Raw genomic sequence first — 24,657 nt, 5'->3', positions numbered from 1 at the left:
TGCAGTAGTAGTACTGCAGTATTTGCGTACCTGTCCGTTGCAGATGGCGTGTGGCACGTACAGTAGTAGTACTGTAGTACTGCAGTAGTAGTACTGCAGTATTTGCGTACCTGTCCGTTGCAGATGGCGTGTGGCACGTACAGTAGTAGTATTGCAGTAGTAGTACTGCAGTATTTGCGTACCTGTCCGTTGCAGATGGCGTGTGGCACGTACAGTAGTAGTACTGTAGTATTGCAGTAGTAGTACTGCAGTATTTGCGTACCTGTCCGTTGCAGATGGCGTGCGGCACATACAGTAGTAGTAGTAGTAGTATTACAGTAGTAGTACTGCAGTAGTATTTGCGTACCTGTCCGTTGCAGATGGCGTGTGGCACGTACAGTAGTAGTATTGCAGTAGTACTGTAGTATTGCAGTAGTAGTACTGCAGTATTTGCGTACCTGTCCGTTGCAGATGGCGTGCGGCACATACAGTAGTAGTAGTAGTAGTATTACAGTAGTAGTACTGCAGTAGTATTTGCGTACCTGTCCGTTGCAGATGGCGTGTGGCACGTACAGTAGTAGTATTGCAGTAGTACTGTAGTATTGCAGTAGTAGTACTGCAGTATTTGCGTACCTGTCCGTTGCAGATGGCGTGCGGCACATACAGTAGTAGTAGTAGTAGTATTACAGTAGTAGTACTGCAGTAGTATTTGCGTACCTGTCCGTTGCAGATGGCGTGTGGCACGTACACGGCTCCGTCGATGCAGCACTCGATGAACTCCATGTTGTTTTCTGTTAAAGTCCCGGTTTTGTCGGTGAACACGTACTCCACCTGCAGGAGACAGCAGTATTAGTACTGTAGTATATGTAGTATATGTACTGCAGTACTACAGTACTCCACCTGCTGGAGACAGCAGTATTAGTACTGTAGTACTGTAGTATATGTACTGCAGTACTACAGTACTCCACCTGCTGGAGACAGCAGTATTAGTACTGTAGTACTGTAGTATATGTACTGCAGTACTACAGTACTCCACCTGCTGGAGACAGCAGTATTAGTACTGTAGTATATGTACTGCAGTACTACAGTACTCCACCTGCAGGAGACAGCAGTATTAGTACTGTAGTATATGTACTGCAGTACTACAGTACTCCACCTGCAGGAGACAGCAGTATTAGTACTGTAGTATATGTACTGCAGTACTACAGTACTCCACCTGCAGGAGACAGCAGTATTAGTACTGTAGTATATGTACTGCAGTACTACAGTACTCCACCTGCAGGAGACAGCAGTATTAGTACTGTAGTATATGTACTGCAGTACTACAGTACTCCACCTGCAGGAGACAGCAGTATTAGTACTGTAGTACTGTAGTACATGTACTACAGTACTCCACCTGCAGGAGACAGCAGTATTAGTACTGTAGTACTGTAGTACATGTACTACAGTACTCCACCTGCAGGAGACAGCAGTATTAGTACTGTAGTATATGTACTGCAGTACTACAGTACTCCACCTGCAGGAGACAGCAGTATTAGTACTGTAGTATATGTACTGCAGTACTACAGTACTCCACCTGCAGGAGACAGCAGTATTAGTATTGTAGTACTGTAGTACTGTAGTATATGTACTGCAGTACTACAGTACTACACCTGCGGAAGTAACAGTGGCAGTATTAGTACTGTAGTTCTGTAGTATATGTAGTGCTGTAGGGCTGTAGTTCTGTAGTGCTGTAGTATATGTAGTGCTGTAGTTCTGTAGTATATGTAGTACTGTAGTACTGTAGTATATGTAGTATATGCAGTACTGTAGTACATGTACTGTAGTACCTGTCCCAGCTCCTCGTTGAGGTCCGACGTGTTGACCACCGCCCTCTGTACTGTAGTTCTGTAGTGCTGTAGTATATGTAGTGCTGTAGTTCTGTAGTATATGTAGTACTGTAGTACTGTAGTATATGTAGTATATGCAGTACTGTAGTACATGTACTGTAGTACCTGTCCCAGCTCCTCGTTGAGGTCCGACGTGTTGACCACCGCCCTCTGTACTGTAGTTCTGTAGTTCTGTAGTACTGTAGTGCTGTAGTGCTGTAATGCTGTATTGCTGTAGTACTGTAGTATATGTAGTATATGCAGTACTGTAGTACATGTACTGTAGTACCTGTCCCAGCTCCTCGTTGAGGTCCGACGTGTTGACCACCGCCCTCTGTACTGTAGTTCTGTAGGGCTGTAGTGCTGTAGTTTTGTAGTGCTGTAGTTCTGTAGTTCTGTAGTGCTGTAGTATATGTAGTACTGTAATACTGCAGTACTGTAGTACATGTACTGTAGTACCTGTCCCAGCTCCTCGTTGAGGTCCGACGTGTTGACCACCGCCCTCTGTACTGTAGTATATGTAGTTCTGTAGTTCTGTAGTGCTGTAGTACTGTAATGCTGTATTGCTGTAGTACTGTAGTATATGTAGTATATGCAGTACTGTAGTACATGTACTGTAGTACCTGTCCCAGCTCCTCGTTGAGGTCCGACGTGTTGACCACCGCCCGCTCCCCCAGCTCCGGGTCGAACATGTCGTCGTCCCACATGAGGAAGTAGGAGCCCAGGAACTTCTGCATCTCCACCGTCACGTACATGGACACGGGGATGATGTAGTTGAAGAGCACCATGAAGGCCAGGAAGTCCGTGAAGGCCCGGACCACCTGAGAACATCTGGTTAACATCTGTCTGTGTCACTGAGGGGGGGGAGGGGGAGGGGCTTACGATGTGGCGCTCCCGCTCCGCCGCCGTGCGCTCGTTGTACCACGGCTCGTCCCGGTGGGGGTCGGCCTGCCACACGTACTTCAGCAGGGTGTTCACCAGAGCCTTCCCGATCAGGATGAAGAGGTACACCAGCAGGAAGGAGTTCATCGACCTGGGGGGGGGGGGCAGAGACACTGCTTTACCTTCAGAGGGGGGGGCACATGTCCACTACAGGGTCACCACAACATCACTACACATAATATACAGTAGGAGTTCATCGACCTGGGGGGGGCGCCAGAGACACTGCTTTACCTTCAGAGGGGGGGGGGCGTGTGTCCACTACAGGGTCACCACAACATCACTACAAATAATATACAGTAGGAGTTCATCGACCTGCAGGGGGCGCCAGAGACAACCCTCATTAGAGGAAAAAAGGGGGGGGGAAATGTGGGAAAGAAAACTGGGATATATGTTGACATTAATGGGGGAGAATATTGGTAAGAGATGAGGGGAAAGGAGATGAATTGGAGGACAAAATGGGGGTGGAATATGGGGGAAAAATAGCAAAACTTGGGGAAAATATAAAAATAAATGGAGGGGGGAAACAGGGGTCAGAGATGAGGGAAACTGGGGGGAAACTGGGGGGAAAAGAGGGTGGGGAATGGGAAAAAAATGTGAAAAAATAGGGGAAATTGTAAAACCCAAAGGTGAAAAAATTGTGTAAAAAAGAATAATAGAAGTAAAAATAATAATAATAATAATAATTAAGTAAATAAATAAATGAATAATGGGTGAAATCGAATGGGGGAAAATGGGGTAAAAAGGGAGGGGATGGAATATTGGGGAAAAATTGTGATATTGGTGAAAAAGACGAGGGAAATGTTGTGAAAAATTGGGAGGAAAACATTCTGGGGAAAAAAAGAATAAACTATAGGGAAAATGAGGGTGTAAAGGGGAAAGACGGGGGGGAGGGGGCGGGACATGGAGGGTGTAAAGGGGAAAGACTTCAGTGGGGGGCGGGACATGGAGGGTGTAAAGGGGAAAGACTTCAGTGGGGGGCGGGACATGGAGGGTGTAAAGGGGAAAGACTTGACTGGGGGGGGGCATGGAGGGTGTAAAGGGAAAGACTTGACTGGGGGGGGGGGACATGGAGGACTCACTTCTCCACAGCCGACCTCTTCTGGGACTTGGACTGGTAGTTCAGGGCCATTTTGGTTTCCATCCCGGTGTAGATCGCCACGGCTGGATCCAAGACGCCGCATCAGGGTCAGTTATACATTTATATAGTTATATAGTTATGTAGTTATGTATTTATGTATTTATGTAGTTATATATAGTTATGTATTTGTGTATTTGTGTATTTGTATGTTTGTAAAGTCACCGTAGATGAACTCTGTGTTCTTCAGCGTGGCTCCTCTCAGCAGCAGGTTCTCAGATCCAAGAGGTCTGAAAATTACAGGAAAAGTTCATCTCTACAAACGCTTTTCGCCTGAACAGTTTCGGAGACGTTTGTCGTTACCTGGACACGGGTTCGTTTTCCATGTAGAGGTTGATGCGTCCGACGAACCTGCGGCAGATTGTAGAGAGCGGTTAAAACATGGCGTTGTAGAGAGTGGTTTAAACATGACGTTGTAGAGAGTGGTTAATGATGGCGTTGTAGAGAGCGGTTTAAACATGGCGTTGTAGAGAGTGGTTAATGATGGCGTTGTAGAGAGTGGTTAATGATGGCATTGTAGAGAGTGGTTAATGATGGCGTTGTAGAGAGTGGTTAATGATGGCGTTGTAGAGAGCGGTTTAAACATGGCGTTGTAGAGAGTGGTTAATGATGGCGTTGTAGAGAGTGGTTAATGATGGCATTGTAGAGAGTGGTTAATGATGGCGTTGTAGAGAGTGGTTAATGATGGCGTTGTAGAGCGTAGTAAACATGGCGTTGTAGAGCGTAGTAAACAGGCCGTACTTGTAGAGGTCGGGCTGCGGCTGCTCACACTCGATGGTGGCGTGAATGGCGTCCACTTCCTCCGCCGTGTTGTAGGCCTTGGTCTCCTGGACAGCGAAGTACGTCTGACGAAGGAGAGCAGGGGGGGTTAGGAGACGGGGGGGGGGTTGCCCTGGTAACACGCTGACCATGGGGGGGGGGTTAGGAGACGGGGGGGGCGTTGCCGTGGTAACACGCTGACCATGGGGGGGGTTAGGAGACGGGTGAAAGACTAGCTAGAGTCTTTCAATAACATGAAACTAGACTAGTTAGACTAACTATTAAACTAACTTAGCCTGGCTAACCCAGAGGTGTGTGGTAGCAGAGGTGTGTGGTAGCAGAGGTGTGTGGTAGCAGAGGTGTGGTAGCAGAGGTGTGTAGTAGCAGAGGTGTGTGGTAGCAGAGGTGTGTGGTAGCAGAGGTGTGTGGTAGCAGAGGTGTGGTAGCAGAGGTGTGTAGTAGCAGAGGTGTGTGGTAGCAGAGGTGTGTGGTAGCAGAGGTGTGTGGTAGCAGAGGTGTGTGGTAGCAGAGGTGTGGTAGCAGAGGTATGGTAGCAGAGGTGTGTGGTAGCAGAGGTGTGTGGTAGCAGAGGTGTGTGGTAGCAGAGGTGTGTGGTAGCAGAGGTGTGGTAGCAGAGGTGTGTGGTAACAGAGGTGTGGTAGCAGAGGTGTGGTAGCAGAGGTATGGTAGCAGAGGTGTGGTAGCAGAGGTATGGTAGCAGAGGTGTGTGGTAGCAGAGGTGTGTGGTAGCAGAGGTGTGGTAGCAGAGGTGTGTGGTAGCGGAGGTGTGTGGTAGCAGAGGTGTGTGGTAGCAGAGGTGTGGTAGCAGAGGTGTGGTAGCAGAGGTGTGTGGTAGCAGAGGTGTGTGGTAGCAGAGGTGTGGTAGCAGAGGTGTGTGGTAGCAGAGGTGTGTGGTAGCAGAGGTGTGTGGCAGCAGAGGTGTGTGGTAGCAGAGGTGTGTGGTAGCAGAGGTGTGTGGTAGCAGAGGTGTGGTAGCAGAGGTGTGGTAGCAGAGGTGTGTGGTAGCAGAGGTGTGCGGTAGCAGAGGTGTGTGGTAGCAGAGGTGTGTGGTAGCAGAGGTGTGTGGTAGCAGAGGTGTGTGGTAGCAGAGGAGTGTGGTAGCAGAGGTGTGCGGTAGCAGAGGTGTGTGGTAGCAGAGGTGTGTGGTAGCAGAGGTGTGTGGTAGCAGAGGTGTGTGGTAGCAGAGGTGTGTGGTAGCAGAGGTGTGGTAGCAGAGGTGTGGTAGCAGAGGTGTGGTAGCAGAGGTGTGTGGTAGCAGAGGAGTGTGGTAGCAGAGGGTGGTAGCAGAGGTGTGGTAGCAGAGGTGTGGTAGCAGAGGTGTGTGGTAGCAGAGGTGTGGTAGCAGAGGTGTGTGGTAGCAGAGGTGTGTGGTAGCAGAGGTGTGGTAGCAGAGGTGTGTGGTAGCAGAGGAGTGTGGTAGCAGAGGTGTGGTAGCAGAGGTATGGTAGCAGAGGTGTGGTAGCAGAGGTGTGTGTAGCAGAGGTGTGTGGTAGCAGAGGTGTGTGGTAGCAGAGGTGTGTGGTAGCAGAGGTGTGTGGTAGCAGAGGTGTGGTAGCAGAGGTGTGTGGTAGCAGAGGTATGTGGTAGCAGAGGTGTGCGGTAGCAGAGGTGTGTGGTAGCAGAGGTGTGTGGTAGCAGAGGTGTGTGGTAGCAGAGGTGTGTGGTAGCAGAGGTGTGTGGTAGCAGAGGTGTGGTAGCAGAGGTGTGTGGTAGCAGAGGTGTGGTAGCAGAGGTGTGTGGAAGCAGAGGTGTGGTAGCAGAGGTGTGTGGTAGCAGAGGTGTGTGGTAGCAGAGGTGTGGTAGCAGAGGTGTGGTAGCAGAGGTGTGTGGTAGCAGAGGTGTGTGGTAGCAGAGGTGTGGTAGCAGAGGTGTGTGGTAGCAGAGGTGTGTGGTAGCAGAGGTGTGTGGTAGCAGAGGTGTGGTAGCAGAGGTGTGGTAGCAGAGGTGTGTGGTAGCAGAGGTGTGGTAGCAGAGGTGTGGTAGCAGAGGTGTGGTAGCAGAGGTGTGGTAGCAGAGGTGTGTGGTAGCAGAGGTGTGGTAGCAGAGGTGTGTGGTAGCGGTACTTGTACCTTGTGGCTGCTCTCTCTGTCTAAAGAGGCAGCTGTAGCACTCGTAGTACTCGTAGTACTCGCAGTACTTGTAGTACTTGCAGTACTTGCAGTACTCGCAGTACTCGTAGTACTTGCAGTACTTGTACCTTGTGGCTGCTCTCTCTGTCTAAAGAGGCCGCTGTAGCAGGCGTAGTACTCGTAGTACTCGCAGTACTTGTAGTACTTGCAGTACTTGCAGTACTCGCAGTACTCGTAGTACCTTGTGGCTGCTCTCTCCGTTTAAAGAGGCCGCTGTAGCAGTCGTAGTACTCGTAGTACTCACAGTACTCGTAGTACTTGCAGTACTTGTACCTTGTGGCTGCTCTCTCCGTCTAAAGAGGCCGCTGTAGCACTCGTAGTACTCGCAGTACTCGTAGTACTTGCAGTACTTGTACCTTGTGGCTGCTCTCTCCGTCTAAAGAGGCCGCTGTAGCACTCGTAGTACTCGCAGTACTCGTAGTACTTGTAGTACTTGTACCTTGTGGCTGCTCTCTCCGTCTAAAGAGGCCGCTGTAGCACTCGTAGTACTCGCAGTACTCGTAGTACTTGCAGTACTTGTACCTTGTGGCTGCTCTCTCCGTCTAAAGAGGCCGCTGTAGCACTCGTAGTACTCGCAGTACTCGTAGTACTCGTAGTACTTGTACCTTGTGGCTGCTCTCTCCGTCTAAAGAGGCCGTGGTGACGAAGCAGGTCCCGTCGTCTCTGGAGCTCGACAGCAGGACCAGGTCACAGGGAAACGTCTCGTCTTCTTTCACGTAAACCACGTCTCCGACCTGCAGTGACACACGTGATACTTCAGATACTGCAGTACTACCACAGGCCAGTGACACACGTGATACTTCAGCAGATACTGCAGTACTACCACAGGCCGAGTACTTCAAACCGAGTACTTGTACAGCATCGTCTCCCTCACCCGGAGCTTCCTGCTCTGTTTGCGAGTGACCTTCCCGTTGTCGACCACCTGCACCGGACACTGGTTTATGGAGTTGTCGGCTTTGTGCCTCAGCCAGTCCTCGTAGCCCTGCGGATACAAACACAGTCCGGTAACCATGACAACCACACAGTACTGGGATAGACCGGCCCGGTATCCATGACAACCACACAGTACTGGGATAGACCGGCCTGGTAACCATGACAACCACACAGTACTGGGATAACGACTGTAGAACTATGACCTGTTTGATGGCGGTGACGGTGATGACGAAGAACAGGGGCAGGCCGCTGGTCACGGGGCTCGTGGGCGTGTCGATGATCAGCTGCACATAAACATTAACATTATTCAGTCATGTGACTTCTGTTGTTGTGGCGGCCATTTTGAATACGGAAATAGAATCATGCAGCACTGCAACATGTGACAACATCTCTACTCAGGATGTAGAGAAAGACAAACTGACTGACACGTTTATGTGAAGAAACAGAGAGTCCGTGTTTAAGACGTTAGCATGCTACTGGCTAGCATTTAGCTTCAACAGCTCAGCTCTGACCCTGAACCACAAACTCCAAACCTCGGCTACAACATGTGACATAGGTCAGAGGTCAGAGCTGTTACTGTAGTATTTCCTCACGTGTGTTTACGTGTTGGAGACATTGACAGTTGCTAAATGGTAGCATGCTAACGTCTTGAACAGCTTAAATGGAGCTTCTTCTGTCACATAAACCTGTGTTTTTACTGTTTTCTTCTTGAACGATGATTACGGTTCATAAAAACACCACTGTCCATCAGTCGTCTTTCACTTCCATCCTGAGTACAGATACTGGTACCTGTAGTAGTACTGCATGATGCTACGTCGGTATTCAAAATGGCTGCCGGACCATGCGTGATGTCATTAGAAACGCCTGTATAAACGTACAGGGTTCTCAAAGTGAGGTCAGACCCACCTGGACCAGGAAGATGATGAGGAAGTAGAAGTTGGCGACGCGTCTGAACTGTTCGAACATGTTCTTGGGGACGAAGTTCCAGAACGTGTACTAAAGGAAACATACGTGTGTTTTAAACGTGTACTAAAGGAAACATACGTGTGTTTTAAACGTGTACTAAAGGAAACATACGTGTGTTTTAAACATGTACTAAAGGAAACATACGTGTGTTTTAAACATGTACTAAAGGAAACATACGTGTGTTTTAAACGTGTACTAAAGGAAACATACGTGTGTTTTAAACATGTACTAAAGGAAACATACGTGTGTTTTAAACATGTACTAAAGGAAACATACGTGTGTTTTAAACATGTACTAAAGGAAACATACATGTGTTTTAAACATGTACTAAAGGAAACATACGTGTGTTTTAAACATGTACTAAAGGAAACATACGTGTGTTTTAAACATGTACTAAAGGAAACATACGTGTGTTTTAAACGTGTACTAAAGGAAACATACGTGTGTTTTGAACGTGTACTAAAGGAAACATACGTGTGTTTTAAACGTGTACTAGTACACACATGTACTAGTACACACATGTACTAGTACATGTGTGTACTAGTACATGTGTGTACTAGTACATGTGTGTTCTAGTACATGTGTTAGTGGGCGTTACCTTGGACGACGTGATCCTGTTGTCGGGAAACCTCTGCTGGATGAAAGCTTCAGCTCCAGGAGGAGGTTCTTTCTGTCCGATGTAAACCGTCCGACTGTCCACCCAGTTCTCCTCCCCCACACACTGGAAACACACGGAACTGTTAATGTCATACTGCTCTTCATGTATGTTAATCATACTGCTCTACATGTATGTTAACATCATACTGCTCTTCATGTATGTGAACATCATACTGCTCTTCATGTATGTGAACATCATACTGCTCTTCATGTATGTTAATCATACTGCTCTTCATGTATGTTAATCATACTGCTCTACATGTATGTTAACATCATACTGCTCTACATGTATGTTAATGTCATACTGCTCTACATGTATGTTAATCATACTGCTCTACATGTATGTTAATCATACTGCTCTACATGTATGTTAACATCATACTGCTCTACATGTATGTTAATGTCATACTGCTCTTCATGTATGTTAATCATACTGCTCTACATGTATGTTAATCATACTGCTCTTCATGTATGTGAACATCATACTGCTCTACATGTATGTTAATCATGCTGCTCTACATGTATGTTAACATGCTGCTCTACATGTATGTTAACATCATACTGCTCTACATGTATGTTAACATGCTGCTCTTCATGTATGTTAACCATACTGCTCTACATGTATGTGAACATCATAGTCCCCTTCATGTATGTACAGAGAGCAGGCGCCAACATTGTTCTATGGGAGCAAAACTATTTTGAAAGAAATTTCCAACAGTACATTTCCCTGATCATGTTGTTATTGTCACATGTTCTTCTTTTCCACAGATCAACATCACGCTCATGTTTTGGAATATTGTTTTTTGGATTATAAGGATTGTAAAAGTCCTTCCAGATGTGTGAGTGGATCTGATGGAGCGGCTGAAGTGCAGATGTTGGAATAAGAAGGTCCTAAAGTCTGGGTGAAGCTGATCTGCCTCACGCGCTCAGTCAATGAGTAACTTACACTTTCCCGAATGGACGGCTTTGTCTGTTTCCACGGTAACCCCCCCCCCCACTGCGGAATGTCATTCATAAGAAGCTGATAACGCCCCCCCCCCCCCGGCCCAGAGAATCGACCTCAGGACAGACGCATGAACATGAGGCGTATCGTGTTCCTCGTGTTACGTAACCGTCTCCAGCTCCGGGTAACTCGAGACGCCATCGAGACGCCATCATGGATCTGTGTTAGAGACTCAGATACACAAATACAACACACACACACACACACACACAGATAAACACACACACACACAGACACACACACACACACACACACACACACACACACACACACGTGTCTGCCAGAGCTCATGGATCTGTGTTAGAGACTCAGATACACAAATACAACACACACAAACACATAAACAACACACAGATACACACAAACACACACACACACGCACGCACGCACACACACACACACACACACACACACACACACACACACACACACACACACACGCACACACACACACACACACACACACACACACGTGTCTGCCAGAGCTCATGGATCTGTGTTAGAGACTCAGATACACAAATACAACACACACAAACACATACACAACACACAGATACACACAAACACACGCACACACAAACACACGCACACAGATCAGATACACACACACACACACACACACACACGCACACACACACACACACACATACACAACACACACACACACACACACACACGTGTCTGCCAGAGCTCATGGATCAACACAAACCAGTTTCTTCTGCCTGTTCTGGATGAATCGTTTTCTCTCAAACACAAGATGTTTCCAGCCCAGCAGTGACGAGAACCTGAACATGGACAGCAGAAAACATCTGGATCCTTCTGGATTAGCCGGGCCTGAGGAAAGGCCTTAGCCGGGCCTGAGGAAAGACCTTAGCCGGGCCTGAGCAAAGACCTTAGCCGGGCCTGAGGAAAGACCTTAGTCGGGCCTGAGGAAAGACCTTAGCCGGGCCTGAGGAAAGACCTTAGTCGGGCCTGAGGAAAGACCTTAGTCAGGCCTGAGCAAAGACCTTAGTCGGGCCTGAGCAAAGACCTTAGCCGGGCCTGAGGAAAGGCCTTAGCCGGGCCTGAGGAAAGACCTTAGCCGGGCCTGAGGAAAGACCTTAGTCAGGCCTGAGCAAAGACCTTAGTCGAGCCTGAGGAAAGACCTTAGCCGGGCCTGAGGAAAGACCTTAGTCGGGCCTGAGGAAAGACCTTTGTCAGGCCTGAGCAAAGACCTTAGCCGGGCCTGAGGAAAGACCTTAGTCAGGCCTGAGGAAAGACCTTAGTCGAGCCTGAGGAAAGACCTTAGTCGGGCCTGAGGAAAGACCTTAGCCGGGGCTGAGCAAAGACCTTAGCCGGGCCTGAGGAAAGACCTTAGCCGGGCCTGAGGAAAGACCTTAGTCGAGCCTGAGGAAAGACCTTAGTCGGGCCTGAGGAAAGACCTTAGTCGAGCCTGAGGAAAGACCTTAGTCGGGCCTGAGGAAAGACCTTAGTCGGGGCTGAGCAAAGACCTTAGTCGGGCCTGAGGAAAGACCTTTGTCAGGCCTGAGGAAAGACCTTTGTCAGGCCTGAGGAAAGACCTTAGTCGGGCCTGAGGAAAGACCTTAGCCGGGGCTGAGCAAAGACCTTAGTCGGGCCTGAGGAAAGACCTTAGTCGAGCCTGAGGAAAGACCTTAGTCGAGCCTGAGGAAAGACCTTAGCCGGGCCTGAGGAAAGACCTTAGTCGAGCCTGAGGAAAGACCTTAGTCGGGCCTGAGGAAAGACCTTTGTCAGGCCTGAGGAAAGACCTTAGTCGAGCCTGAGGAAAGACCTTAGTCGGGCCTGAGGAAAGACCTTTGTCAGGCCTGAGGAAAGACCTTTGTCAGGCCTGAGGAAAGACCTTAGTCGGGCCTGAGGAAAGACCTTAGCCGGGGCTGAGCAAAGACCTTAGCCGGGCCTGAGGAAAGACCTTAGTCGAGCCTGAGGAAAGACCTTAGTCGAGCCTGAGGAAAGACCTTAGTCGGGCCTGAGGAAAGACCTTTGTCAGGCCTGAGGAAAGACCTTAGTCGGGCCTGAGGAAAGACCTTAGCCGGGGCTGAGCAAAGACCTTAGCCGGGCCTGAGGAAAGACCTTAGTCGAGCCTGAGGAAAGACCTTAGTCGGGCCTGAGGAAAGACCTTAGTCGAGCCTGAGGAAAGACCTTAGTCGGGCCTGAGGAAAGACCTTAGTCGGGCCTGAGGAAAGACCTTTGTCAGGCCTGAGCAAAGACCTTAGCCGGGCCTGAGGAAAGACCTTAGTCGGGCCTGAGGAAAGACCTTTGTCAGGCCTGAGCAAAGACCTTAGCCGGGCCTGAGGAAAGACCTTAGTCGGGCCTGAGGAAAGACCTTTGTCAGGCCTGAGGAAAGACCTTAGCCGGGCCTGAGCAAAGACCTTTGTCAGGCCTGAGCAAAGACCTTAGCCGGGCCTGAGCAAAGACCTTAGTCGGGCCTGAGGAAAGACCTTAGTCGGGCCTGAGGAAAGACCTTAGCCGGGCCTGAGCAAAGACCTTAGTCGGGCCTGAGGAAAGACCTTAGTCGGGCCTGAGGAAAGACCTTAGCCGGGGCTGAGCAAAGACCTTTGTCAGGCCTGAGGAAAGACCTTAGCCGGGCCTGAGGAAAGACCTTAGCCGGGCCTGAGGAAAGACCTTAGCCGGGGCTGAGCAAAGACCTTAGTCGGGCCTGAGGAAAGACCTTAGTCGGGCCTGAGCAAAGACCTTTGTCAGGCCTGAGGAAAGACCTTAGCCGGGGCTGAGCAAAGACCTTTGTCAGGCCTGAGGAAAGACCTTAGCCGGGGCTGAGCAAAGACCTTTGTCAGGCCTGAGGAAAGACCTTAGCCGGGCCTGAGCAAAGACCTTAGCCGGGCCTGAGGAAAGACCTTAGCCGGGCCTGAGCAAAGACCTTAGCCGGGCCTGAGGAAAGACCTTAGTCGGGCCTGAGGAAAGACCTTAGCCGGGCGGCCTGAGGTCTCACTGACGAGCTGTATCTGTGGCCTCCAGGAGCAGCCAGTGGTCCTGAGGTTGGTCCTTCTCCTCTTTCAGAGCGAGACCAAAACACACGCTGATGAAACTGGTCAATGACACAATAACAGAAGTTCAAAAGAATCCTGTGTTTTGAGTAAAGTCTGGAAACCTGAGGCTCTGAGTAAAAACCACAGCTCTGTGTTTCAGACCTCATCGTGTGAGAACTTCAGTCCAACTCATGAGGAACACCTGAGAATTTACATCTGTCAACATCTGCATCTGAGTCATGGACAGGAACAGGTTCCTATTGGAGCAGGAGCTTAAACCTTCCTTGCCACGTCCCGCCTGTCTGACCCACGTCTGACCCGCCTCTGACCCGCCTCTGACCCGCCTCTGACCCGCCTCTGACCCGCGTCTGACCCGCCTCTGACCCTCCTCTGACTCGTGTCTGACCCGCCTCTGACCCGCGTCTGACCCGCCTCTGACCCGCCTCTGACCCGCCTCTGACTCGTGTCTGACCCGCGTTTGACCCGCCTCTGACCCGCCTCTGACTCGTGTCTGACCCGCCTCTGACCCGCGTTTGACCCGCCTCTGACCCGCCTCTGACTCGTGTCTGACCCGCCTCTGACCCGCCTCTGACCCGCCTCTGACCCGCCTCTGACCCACGTCTGACTCGTGTCTGACCCGCCTCTGACCCGCGTTTGACCCGCCTCTGACCCGCCTCTGACCCGCGTTTGACCCGCCTCTGACCCGCCTCTGACTCGTGTCTGACCCGCCTCTGACCCGCGTTTGACCCGCCTCTGACCCGCCTCTGACTCTCGTCTGACCCGCCTCTGACCCGCCTCTGACTCGCCTCTGACTCGTGTCTGACCCGCCGTCAGCGCCGCACTGGTCCCGCCCACTCTCTGTAACTCGACTCCATCGACACAAAGCTCAGAAACTCAGATACAGTTTCACCAAACGCTAAGAATAGAAGAACAAGAGTGTGTCGCTGTCGGCACAGGAGTACACGCAGTATACGAGTACACCTGTACACGCAGTACACGAGTACAAAATACTTTTGTACGTCTTTACTGTGTTTTTGTGGAGGTTTGGTGGATTTGTTTACTTTGAGAGTCCAAAATGGTCCTGAAGAAAGCAGCTTTTTGAAGGTAAACAAACTGCTAGCTTATCAGCTAAACCCATTTGAGATCTACAAACATCTTCTTCTGAGACACTGAACAGTGAAGAGGCACCAGGAGCCCCCACACCTGCAGCACGGAGGAGGCGTCACAAGAGGAGCTACAGGAAACAACAAAAGGGACCAACGAGGAGATGGTGAAAGACTGTGGAGGGAGCTGTGCAGGAGGAAGAGGAAGGACGAGGTGGAGCTGACCAGTGCAGGACACCACGCTCTGCACCGTTTCAGATGATCAGAGGAGACAGAGGCAGCTACAGTTTCTCCATCCTCCAAGGTCATGCGGGTGGAGTGGCTGAAGGACAACGAGATCATGGACCCGGCCGAGGACAGGAACTTCTACATCACCGTGGACACAACCTGATCATCAAGTAGGCGCGTCTGTCCCACACGGCCAACTACACCTGTGTGGCCAAGAACATCGTGGCCAAGCGCAAGAGCTCCACCGCCGTGGTCATCGTCATCAACCAGTGCTCCTCCTGTGACCAAAACAGTGAAGATGGCGGCCGCGACACAAAGAAAAAAAAAGAGTGGTGCCACTGAATGGGTGCTGCTGCCGGATGCTCTCTCATCAAATGCAATTTCTCCATCTGTGAGATCAATAAAGTATCATCTTATCTTATCTTACACACAGTACACGAGTACACGCAGTACACGAGTACACACAGTACACGCAGTACATGTTCTGTTTGTTCAGGGCAGTATTCTCCGGGTCTGAAGTCTCACAGATTCAGTTTTTGCTCCACATTAACATCGATTTGTCTCAGATGGAGCTGGATTAAAAATGCACTTTTACAGATTCATGTTTACACTTGTGCCGGCGCTGGAAACAAACAGGAAGTGATGACATATTCACTACAACAAACAGGAAGTGATGACATATATCACTAAAACAAACAGGAAGTGATGACATATTCACTAAAACAAACAGGAAGTGATGACATATTCACTAAAACAAACAGGAAGTGATGACATATATATCACTAAAACAAACAGGAAGTGATGACAAATATCACTAAAACAAACAGGAAGTGATGACATATATCACTAAAACAAACAGGAAGTGATGACATATATTCACTAAAACAAACAGGAAGTGATGACATATCACTAAAACAAACAGGAAGTGATGACATATCACTAAAACAAACAGGAAGTGATGACATATATTCACTAAAACAAACAGGAAGTGATGACATATCACTAAAACAAACAGGAAGTGATGACATATATCACTAAAACAAACAGGAAGTGATGACATATCACTAAAACAAACAGGAAGTGATGACACATCACTAAAACAAACAGGAAGTGATGACATATATTCACTAAAACAAACAGGAAGTGATGACATATCACTAAAACAAACAGGAAGTGATGACATATATCACTAAAACAAACAGGAAGTGATGACATATCACTAAAACAAACAGGAAGTGATGACACATCACTAAAACAAACAGGAAGTGATGACATATCACTAAAACAAACAGGAAGTGATGACATATATCACTAAAACAAACAGGAAGTGATGACATATATTCACTAAAACAAACATGATTCATTCCATCCACGTCTGAATGTTTCACGTTAAATGTTTTTTATGTTTCTTAAGTTAAATCTTCTCTGTGAGAAAAGTGCTGAGGTCTGACATGTTTGTTTCCACAGGCCCAGGAGGTCGTATCATTGATATCATCATATCAATATCGGGATAAACAGTATCGGATCGTCCTGCAGAACATGGCGATATATGGGAAAGTGGATGTATTGTCGCCCTCCTCTGGAGCTGGTGCTTCACAGATAGAAGGTCCCGGGTTCGACTCCCTGGACGGGGCCTGGTTCTCCCCGTGTCTGCGTAGTTTCCTCCGGTTTCTCGAAGACTAAAACTGGACTAAAACCAAATGAAAAGTGGATTTTCAGCCTAAATGTCCCGACATGTTGCTGATCTCCAGGAGAAGTTCCACATTCACGTCTCAGTGTGATTTATTTTCCGTGTCTTCTGCTAAAGACAGGACTATTTTTACAGTTTTTACATAATCCCGCTCTGATCCGGGTTCCTTTGAGCTGTTTTTAGCCTGAGTTCCCGTGAGGTGACAGACGACGGTGGAAACGCTCTTTTGTCCGGGTTTTACGGCCCGGTCCCGGTCCGGGTCTGGGCCGGGGGAGATAAACCCTCTTTGTTCTGTTGGTATCTGCAGAGACCAGAGACCAGGCCGGGCTCGGAGGCACTGAAGACCCACTTCCTGTCCCTTTGGACCAGCTCTGGGACCACAAGATCTCAGCCAGGATTTATGGATCTCACCCAGGATTTATGGGCCTTTCCTTTGTGGGAGACAGAGGCGGCTAAAGACAGTATACACAAGGCACGTGCAGAGAAGGGACTAAACTATAGGGAGGGAGGGAGGGTGAGGGAGGGAGGGACACGTGGAAGAAGATGGATGTATTTATGACTGAGGATAAACCGACTTATCGCAAATATTACAAATATTAGTTATTAGTTAATATCAAACTCCTGAACCAAAAACAAGGCGGGATTTGCTGAACTCGTTTATTCAAAAACTAAACCAGATCCAAAATCCCGACTCTTTGTGACTAAAATGTCACAAAAGAAAACCTGAGCTGTTGTTCATGCAGCGTCTGCAGCAGCAGCTCCTCACATTCCTGCCCTGTGACTGTCCTGAGGAAACCCCTTTGTCCCGCGTCATGTGAACGCCTCGTGTGGGTCAGCTGACACCGCCAGCTCCAGTACTGACACCTCAGAGAGTACTGATACTTCAGAAAGTACTGATACCTCAGAGAGTACTGATACTTCAGAAAGTACTGATACTTCAGAGAGTACTGATACTTAAATACTGAGACTTCAGAAAATACTGACACGAGTTCATGATTTCCTTTTTCCTGAAGCCGTTTGGTCGTAAAGGAAGTGGGGGGGGGGGGGGGGGGGCGTGTGTGTGTGTGTGTGTGTGTGTGTGTGTGTGTGTGTGTGTGTGTGTGTGTGTGTGTGTGTGTGTGTGTGTGTGTGTGTGTGTGTGTGTGTGTGTGTGTGTGTGTGTGTGTGTGTGTGTGTGTGTGTGTGTGTGTGTGTGTGTGTGAGGGGGGGGGCGTGCTGACGCGGGGCATGAATTTTTGATGGACTTTAGTGAAGCGGCACGAGAGGAGTTTAAAAAGACAAATCGATGAAAGCACTTAGAGAGAAAGAACCAGAACAATATCACAGCTCAGTCTGGAACTCAGAGAAACTCAGAGAACTGAGTTCACTCAACTACAGGCTCTGAGTAAAGATGAGGAGATTCACTGGCAAAAGGAAAACGTTAGTTCAAAAGATTTGTTCAGAGTCAGGTTTAAATATTATATTTTGTGACATATTAGTTTTTCAGGATTTTGGATCTTGTTTAGTTTTAGAATAAAGTCACTGAAACAAAAGTGTAAAATGTTTTCGTCAGTCACCGGCTCCAGGGCCCCCGGTCTGGCCCCTCACTTTACCCTTTACCCTTTACTTTACCCTTTACTTTACTTTACCCCCGGGGGAAACCGAGCTTTACCCAAATCTAAAAGCTTAAAAGAAAAGCATCCAAAAACAAAAAGTAACAAAAATGTGACAAAAACACAACAAAAATGTGGCGAAAACGTGACGACAAAGCCATGAAAAAAGCAACAAAAACATGACAAAAAACCTCCCGAAAAACAAGAGACGAAACACAACGAAAAAGTAACACAAAAGTGACGAAAAAGCAGCAAAAAGCAACAAAAACAAACAAAACTGCAGCGACGACGTGACAAAAAGTCACTTTTCTAGATCTTAGCTTTCAAATGAGGCGTTACAGCGTCTCCAGTCAAGTAAGTGGAGTCAGAGCTGTTGTTCAGGAGTGGAAAGGAAACGGCCTAAAGTTTGAGCAGGAGCGACTCAGACTCTCGATCATTTTAATAATTGATCGACAGAAACTAATGGACACGACGGCTCCGGACCAGGAAACACCTCCAGCAGTCATGTGACCACAGTTCCTCTGCAGATGCTCAGAGGTGGATCCTCTGCAGAGCCTCAGAGGTGGTTCCTCAGAGGTGGTTCCTCTGCAGATGCTCAGAGGTGGTTCCTCAGAGGTGGTTCCTCTGCAGATGCTCAGGTTCCTCTCGCTCGTCCAGTACTAGGCCAGTGTAGTAAAAGTCCATGTGGACAGTATCCCGTAGCAGCATCTGCAGTAATGGCTTAATGAAGCTTAGTCCTGGATTAGTCTGAGGCTCTGACCAACAGTAACCTCCTGATCCTCTCACAGGAAGTCCTCACAAACTACTTCCTGCTGCCCCGCTTCCTGCTGCTCCGAGAACAGGAAGCGGCTGAAACAGATGCAGCTCCTCCCCATGTTTCCTCCAATGTTTCCCAGTTGTTTCAAACTCCCCCCTTTTAACCTCTTAACCCCCACCTGGAAGGAAAGGAAGGAAAGGAAGGAGGGAAAGAAAAAAGGAAAGAAAGGAAGGGAAAAGTAAAGATGCAAGGAATGAAGGAAAAAAGGAGGAAAGAAAAGAAAGAAATCATGAAGGAGGGAAACTTCCTGACGGATCAGGTTTATACCAAACTCTGAAGAAGATCCAGAATCCACCTGTAAACCCGTCTCTGTCCAGTGTTCAGATCCAACCACGAACCTGTGACGTCAGAGCTGCACTTCCTGTCGTCTCACTGTGACTCACTGGGACTGGAATGTGGAGCTCCCACTATGACTCATACTGCAATACTGCAATACTGCAAATACTGCGAATACTGCAATACTGCGAATACTTCCTACAGTCACCGGAGCAAACGTCAACAAAGACTTTTATCACACGCAGTTTGGAAATGTGACTCGGACAATAAATATTACACAGGGGTTAGAGCCACATGTAAGGCTCATCTATGTTTGAATGTTACACAACTGAGGAACAGGTTGGATCTTCAACATTATAGCTCATGATGAAGGATCAGGACCTCATGATGAAGGACCAGGACCTCATGATGAAGGATCAGGACCTCATGATGAAGGACCAGGACCTCATGATGAAGGATCAGGACCTCATGATGAAGGACCAGGACCTCATGATGAAGGATCAGGACCTCATGATGAAGGACCAGGACCTCATGATGAAGGACCAGGACCTCATGATGAAGGATCAGGACCTCATGATGAAGGACCAGGACCTCATGATGAAGGATCAGGACCTCATGATGAAGGATCAGGACCTCATGATGAAGGATCAGGACCTCATGATGAAGGATCAGGACCTCATGATGAAGGATCTCCATGACCTCCGTGTTGTCACATGACCTCCTGCTCTCCCGCAGTCTGGAGTGGCCCGTCCGTCCGGTCTGCGGCGCTGACGGATGGAGCTCATAATCGAGTTGTTTACTTTTAGCGGCGATCGATGCGCCGTGTTTGGACCTGCATTACCGTAATGCCTCTGATGATACGGCCCTGATTGGATCTGAACCCACGAGGAGCGAGAGGAGCGAGGGGAGCGAGGGGAGCGAGAGGAGCGAGAGGAGCGAGGGGAGCGAGAGGAGCGAGGGGAGACGACGCAGACGTTACAGACGCTGAATGTTAGTCGATACCGCGCTCTTAAACATCTGTCAACACGAGCCAGAGACCAGGACTGTGAGGCTGGAGACACATCACCAGGTACGGTCAGCAGCTCTTATGAAACATCTGAATGAGCTTTTTTATCTTCAAAAGTTCACCAAATGTGACAAAAACGTGGCAATAACACAGTAACAGGATGAAAAGTGAGTGACGCTGAGAACACGCGCTCTGCTGAGGTGAGCTTTAATCATGTTTTCCTGAGTTTGTGTTTCCACCAAACGTCCCTTTAAAAACAACAGGAACAACAAACCCCACAGACTCTTCTACTCGTCAGAAACACCCGGCTTGAGGAGTCTCATTGTACATGTTTTGAGTGGTATGGGGGAAACCGGAGGGATCGGAGGAAACCAGGGGCGGGACTGAAAACCAGCCCTGGACTCGGGTCAGTCTGGCCCAAATCAGCGTAAATGTGACACAAATACACATGTGAACCTCTGACCCCCCGCCTTCACCCAGAGCGTTTTCTCCAGTTTGGCTTTGCCCAAATCTAAAAGCTTCGTGACTGGAGAGCAACACTGTGAGGACTCATTTGAAAGTGAAAATCTAGAAAAGTGACGGGAACTTTTTGTCACTTTCTCGTTGTGTTTTCGTCTCTTGTTTCTTGGGGGGTTTTTTCATGTTTTTGTCGTCACGTTTTCGTCACATTTTGTTGTTTTTTGTCACTGTTTTGTTGCTTTTCCAGCACATTTTTGTTTTTGGTGCTTTTCTTTTAACCCCTTAACTCCCACCTGAACCGAGCACATTTCCTCCAGTTTGGCTTTACCCCAATCCAAAAGCTTCTTGGGGAAAGAAACTAAAATGTTTTAAAAAGTGACAAAAATAGTGACAAAAAAGCAACCAAAGAGCAACAAAGAAGAGAAACAAAAAGTGACAAAAGAGGAGCAAGAAAGTGATGAAAGTGCTGCAAAAAAGTGACAAATACCCGACAAAAAAGGGACAAAAGTGCAGCATAACAGCAGCAAAATAGTGACGAATAAGAGACAAAAATGTGGCAATAATGTGATAAATAGAACCAGTGATAAAAAGAGAAAAACTCAACAAAAAAGTGACGACAACGTGAGGAAAAAGATCAGTTTTGTGGGTCTTTCAAACGAGGCTCAGGCCCAAAGAGGAGAGAATGCTTCAGTTCAGGCGGGTGGTAAGAGGTTGCTTTTAGATTTGGGTAAAGCTCGGTTTCGCCCGGGGGTAAGGGTGCAGTAAAGTGAGAGGCCAGACCGGTGGCCCTTCTGTGCTCTTCCAGAATGGACTGTGGCCAGTCCGCCCCTGGAGGAAACCTACCCAGACATGGGGAGAACCTGAAAGAGCGCTCACCTGCCGCACATGGAGCTCAGTATCTGTGATCAGCGTCCCGGTTTCAGACGGAAAATAAACTATGAGACGCAAAGACAGACAGAGAGAGAGAGAGGCCTCTGCAGACTCAGCGCTGAAGACCAGGGGCGGATGGGCCACACGTCTGGAAGAGCACAGAAGGGCCACCGGCTCCAGGGCCACCGGTCCCAACTCTCACTTTACTGCACCCCCGGGCGAAACCGAGCTTTACCCAAATCTAAAAGATTAACCTCTTACCCCCCACCTGAACCGAAGCATTCTCTCCTCTTTGGGCCTGAGTAACGCCTCGTTTGAAAGACCTACAAAACTGATCTTTTTCCTCACGTTGTCGTCACTTTTTTGTTGAGTTTTTCTCTTTTCATCACTGTTTCTCATTTATCACATTATTGCCACATTTTTGTCTCTTATTCGTCACTATTTTGCTGCTGTTATGCTGCACTTTTGTCCCTTTTTTGTCGGGTATTTGTCACTTTTTTGCAGCACTTTCATCACTTTTTTTGTCACTTTCTTGCTCCTCTTTTCTCACTTTTTGTGTCTCTTTTTTGTTGATCTTTGGTTGCTTTTTTGTCACTATTTTTGTCGCTTTTTAAAACCTTTTAGTTTCTTTCCCCAAGAAGCTTTTAGATTGGGGTAAACCCAAACTGGAGAAAATGTGCTCGGTTCAGGTGGGAGTTAAGGGGTTAAAAGAAACGCCTCCAAAAACAAAAATGTGCTGGAAAAGCAACAAAAAAGCAACAAAAAAACAACAAAATGCGACGATAAAGCAACAAAAACATGACAAAAATGCAGCGACAACGTGACAAAAAGTTCCCGTCACTTTTCTAGATTTTCACTTTCAAATGAGGCGTTACAGTGTTGCTCTCCAGTCACAAAGCTTTTAAATTTGGGCAAAGCCGAACTGGAGAAAATGCTCTGGGTGAAGGCGGGGGGTCAGAGGTTCACATGTGTATTTGTGGAAGTGTCACATTTACGCTGATTTGGGCCAGACTGACCCGAGTCCAGGGCTGTTTTTCCGTCCCAGTCCGGCCCTGCTTAAGATCACCTTTACCCAAATCTAAACCCTCATGAGCAACACCTCACGTGAAACTAAGACCTACAAAAATCAGCTCATCTTTCCCCCTTGTGTCCGTTTTACACATTTATTTCTGTCGCTTTTTCGTCACACATTTCATCGGCTCATTTACGCCCATCTTGACACTTTTCTCCAGAAGCTTTTAGATTTGGGTAAAGCCACGCTGGAGTTGAGGTGGGGGTGAAGAGGTGGGTGTCTCCTTCATGGGAACGCTCCTCCAGTACAAAGCTCCAGGCCGTGTTTACCACCGCGTCTGAATGAAGCAAACTCCCCTTTCCTACAAGTCTCGTCTTGACTTCAGACCCGCCTGGCCTTTTCTCTCCAGACTCCAAACTTCTGCTCTAGCGTCTGCGCGCTCTCCTCAGGTTCACCTTGTACCAGATGCTCGTGCCTCGGGCGGTGCATTAAGAGCAGTGGTATTACGCGGCTTAATCCAATGATCGCCCGGCCAAGTTTTTGCGCAATTTCCACGCGTAAAACCGGTGAATAAACGAGCGTGACGCGCAGTCCGGAACCCGCGCGACGCTCTTGGACACAGTTTGGGTGATAGGCTGCCCACGAGCGACTCTGTTCCACCGATTCCAGCCGTCTGCGCCGCCGGGGTGAAACTTAATCTGGCGGAATGTGAAACCAGTAGGGCTAATCTCCTGCGCGTTTCATAAAGTGGCGTCGACTTTTACGCGCGGCGTTTGGAGCGCGCGGATGCTCGGGGAAACTTACGTATCTGCTGATGAGGGTCCGGAGGGTGCTGAAGTCCAAGCCCATCCTGCCGGGAGTGTGTGCCCGGGCTCCCGCGCTCCTCTCCCGGTGCTTCTTCCTCGGTTTCCGCGCGAGTCCCCCCCGTGAGCGGCGCTAACTTCTCTCCTCGCGCCCCATGACTCTCTGCCTCTTCCTGAAATTAAAAACCTGCTGACTTCCAGGAGCGAGTCGAGTCAAGTCCTCTCTCGGGGGAGGGAGAGGGGTGAGGAGCGGCTCTCTCTCGCACTCTTCCCCGGCGGTCAGCGCTCCTCATTCGGCCTGACAGCTCCGGGAACACGCGGATTACCCCGATGGTCTCGCGCCGTGCCTAAAGGCGCTTTGGCTTTGATCTCCGTCACGAGGAGCCGACCAGGTGGTGCTCGCGCGCGCGTGTGTGTGTGTGTGTGTGGGACTGCTCCGGCGCATGCGCAGGGGCCGGCGGGTAATTAATAGATAATTAGGAGGAGTTTTTTGTTGTTGTTGCAAGTTTGGACAAATGAAGAAACGAAACAAAAATATGTTTTACAAGTTTATGAGAGAAATGTGGTGAAGTGTCAGGACAGACTCTGAACACCCGCCAACACCAAGAGTTCAGCTTTACCCAAATCTACACAACTCATCTGGGTAATGCCGAAGTGTTGATTATGCATCAGTTTGATTAATGACATAAACATGATCTATGTCTTGTATAGTTTTAACATGAGGAAAGTCTGAGCTGCTAAAATGGCCCCTGAAATGATTGGAATTTCTCAAAGAAATAAGTTTGATGCAGTTTTATTTTTTGTCATTTTTTTGTCATTTTTTGGCAGTGTTAATTTCGTCGACTAAAATATTTAGTCTTAATTTTAGTCAAAGTGATATTTTTGTGACTAAAATTGGACTAAAACTAAATTAAAAGTTTCTCATGAGACTAAAACTGTGACTAAAATGTCCAGATATTTGAGTCGACTAAAATCAGACTAAATAAAAATGAAAAGGAGAGACTAAAATCATCCAAACTTGTATTGAGCGTCTGAAAGAGCCTCAGATCATGTTTAAAGGATCAGCTCTGAGCTTTGTTCATGTGGAGCAGAAACATGAAGCAGAGGAACAACATTAAACATGATTAGAATCAATATTATCAATATTATTATGCAAAGTCCACTAAACTAGTCTTACATTTAGTCGACTAAAACTAGACTAAAATTGAATTACATTTTCGTCAAAAGACTAAAACTAAATTAAAATATGTTGTCAAACTTAACACGGTCAGAGAGACCGAAACGTCACTGTAATAAAAAGCACGTAAAAGAGTGAGACAAAGAGTGGGACAGTGCGCGGGAGCCTTTTTTCCAAGTCAAATAAATAAAACATTGAATCGGTGCAACATGTTATTGTGAGATTAGGTG

The 24,657-nt window shown here is 48.2% G+C and overlaps 1 protein-coding gene across 1 annotated transcript in view; it reads right to left on the bottom strand.

The window, feature by feature from the left end:
• Positions 1 to 23,381, bottom strand: part of atp11a (ATPase phospholipid transporting 11A) — a gene marked incomplete at its 3' end in the record, with an annotated part of 41,266 nt that extends 17,885 nt beyond the window's left edge. Inside the window, exons 1-13 of the mRNA XM_079581676.1 lie at positions 23,252 to 23,381; positions 9,331 to 9,453; positions 8,673 to 8,762; positions 7,970 to 8,050; positions 7,708 to 7,815; positions 7,439 to 7,567; positions 4,666 to 4,769; positions 4,228 to 4,275; positions 4,090 to 4,154; positions 3,869 to 3,950; positions 2,730 to 2,880; positions 2,471 to 2,668; positions 697 to 810 (exon numbers count right to left, since the gene is read on the bottom strand). Of these exons, the coding sequence (XP_079437802.1) occupies positions 697 to 810; positions 2,471 to 2,668; positions 2,730 to 2,880; positions 3,869 to 3,950; positions 4,090 to 4,154; positions 4,228 to 4,275; positions 4,666 to 4,769; positions 7,439 to 7,567; positions 7,708 to 7,815; positions 7,970 to 8,050; positions 8,673 to 8,762; positions 9,331 to 9,453; positions 23,252 to 23,296 (1,338 nt within the window). The 5' untranslated portion in view covers positions 23,297 to 23,381. The remainder of the gene's footprint in view (positions 1 to 696; positions 811 to 2,470; positions 2,669 to 2,729; positions 2,881 to 3,868; positions 3,951 to 4,089; positions 4,155 to 4,227; positions 4,276 to 4,665; positions 4,770 to 7,438; positions 7,568 to 7,707; positions 7,816 to 7,969; positions 8,051 to 8,672; positions 8,763 to 9,330; positions 9,454 to 23,251) is intronic.
• Positions 23,382 to 24,657: the final 1,276 nt, after the last annotated feature.

Source organism: Gobius niger (assembly GCF_951799975.1).
Source record: "Gobius niger genome assembly, chromosome: 23".
NCBI lineage: Eukaryota > Metazoa > Chordata > Actinopteri > Gobiiformes > Gobiidae > Gobius > Gobius niger.
This window is presented reverse-complemented; position numbering and strand designations above follow the sequence as displayed.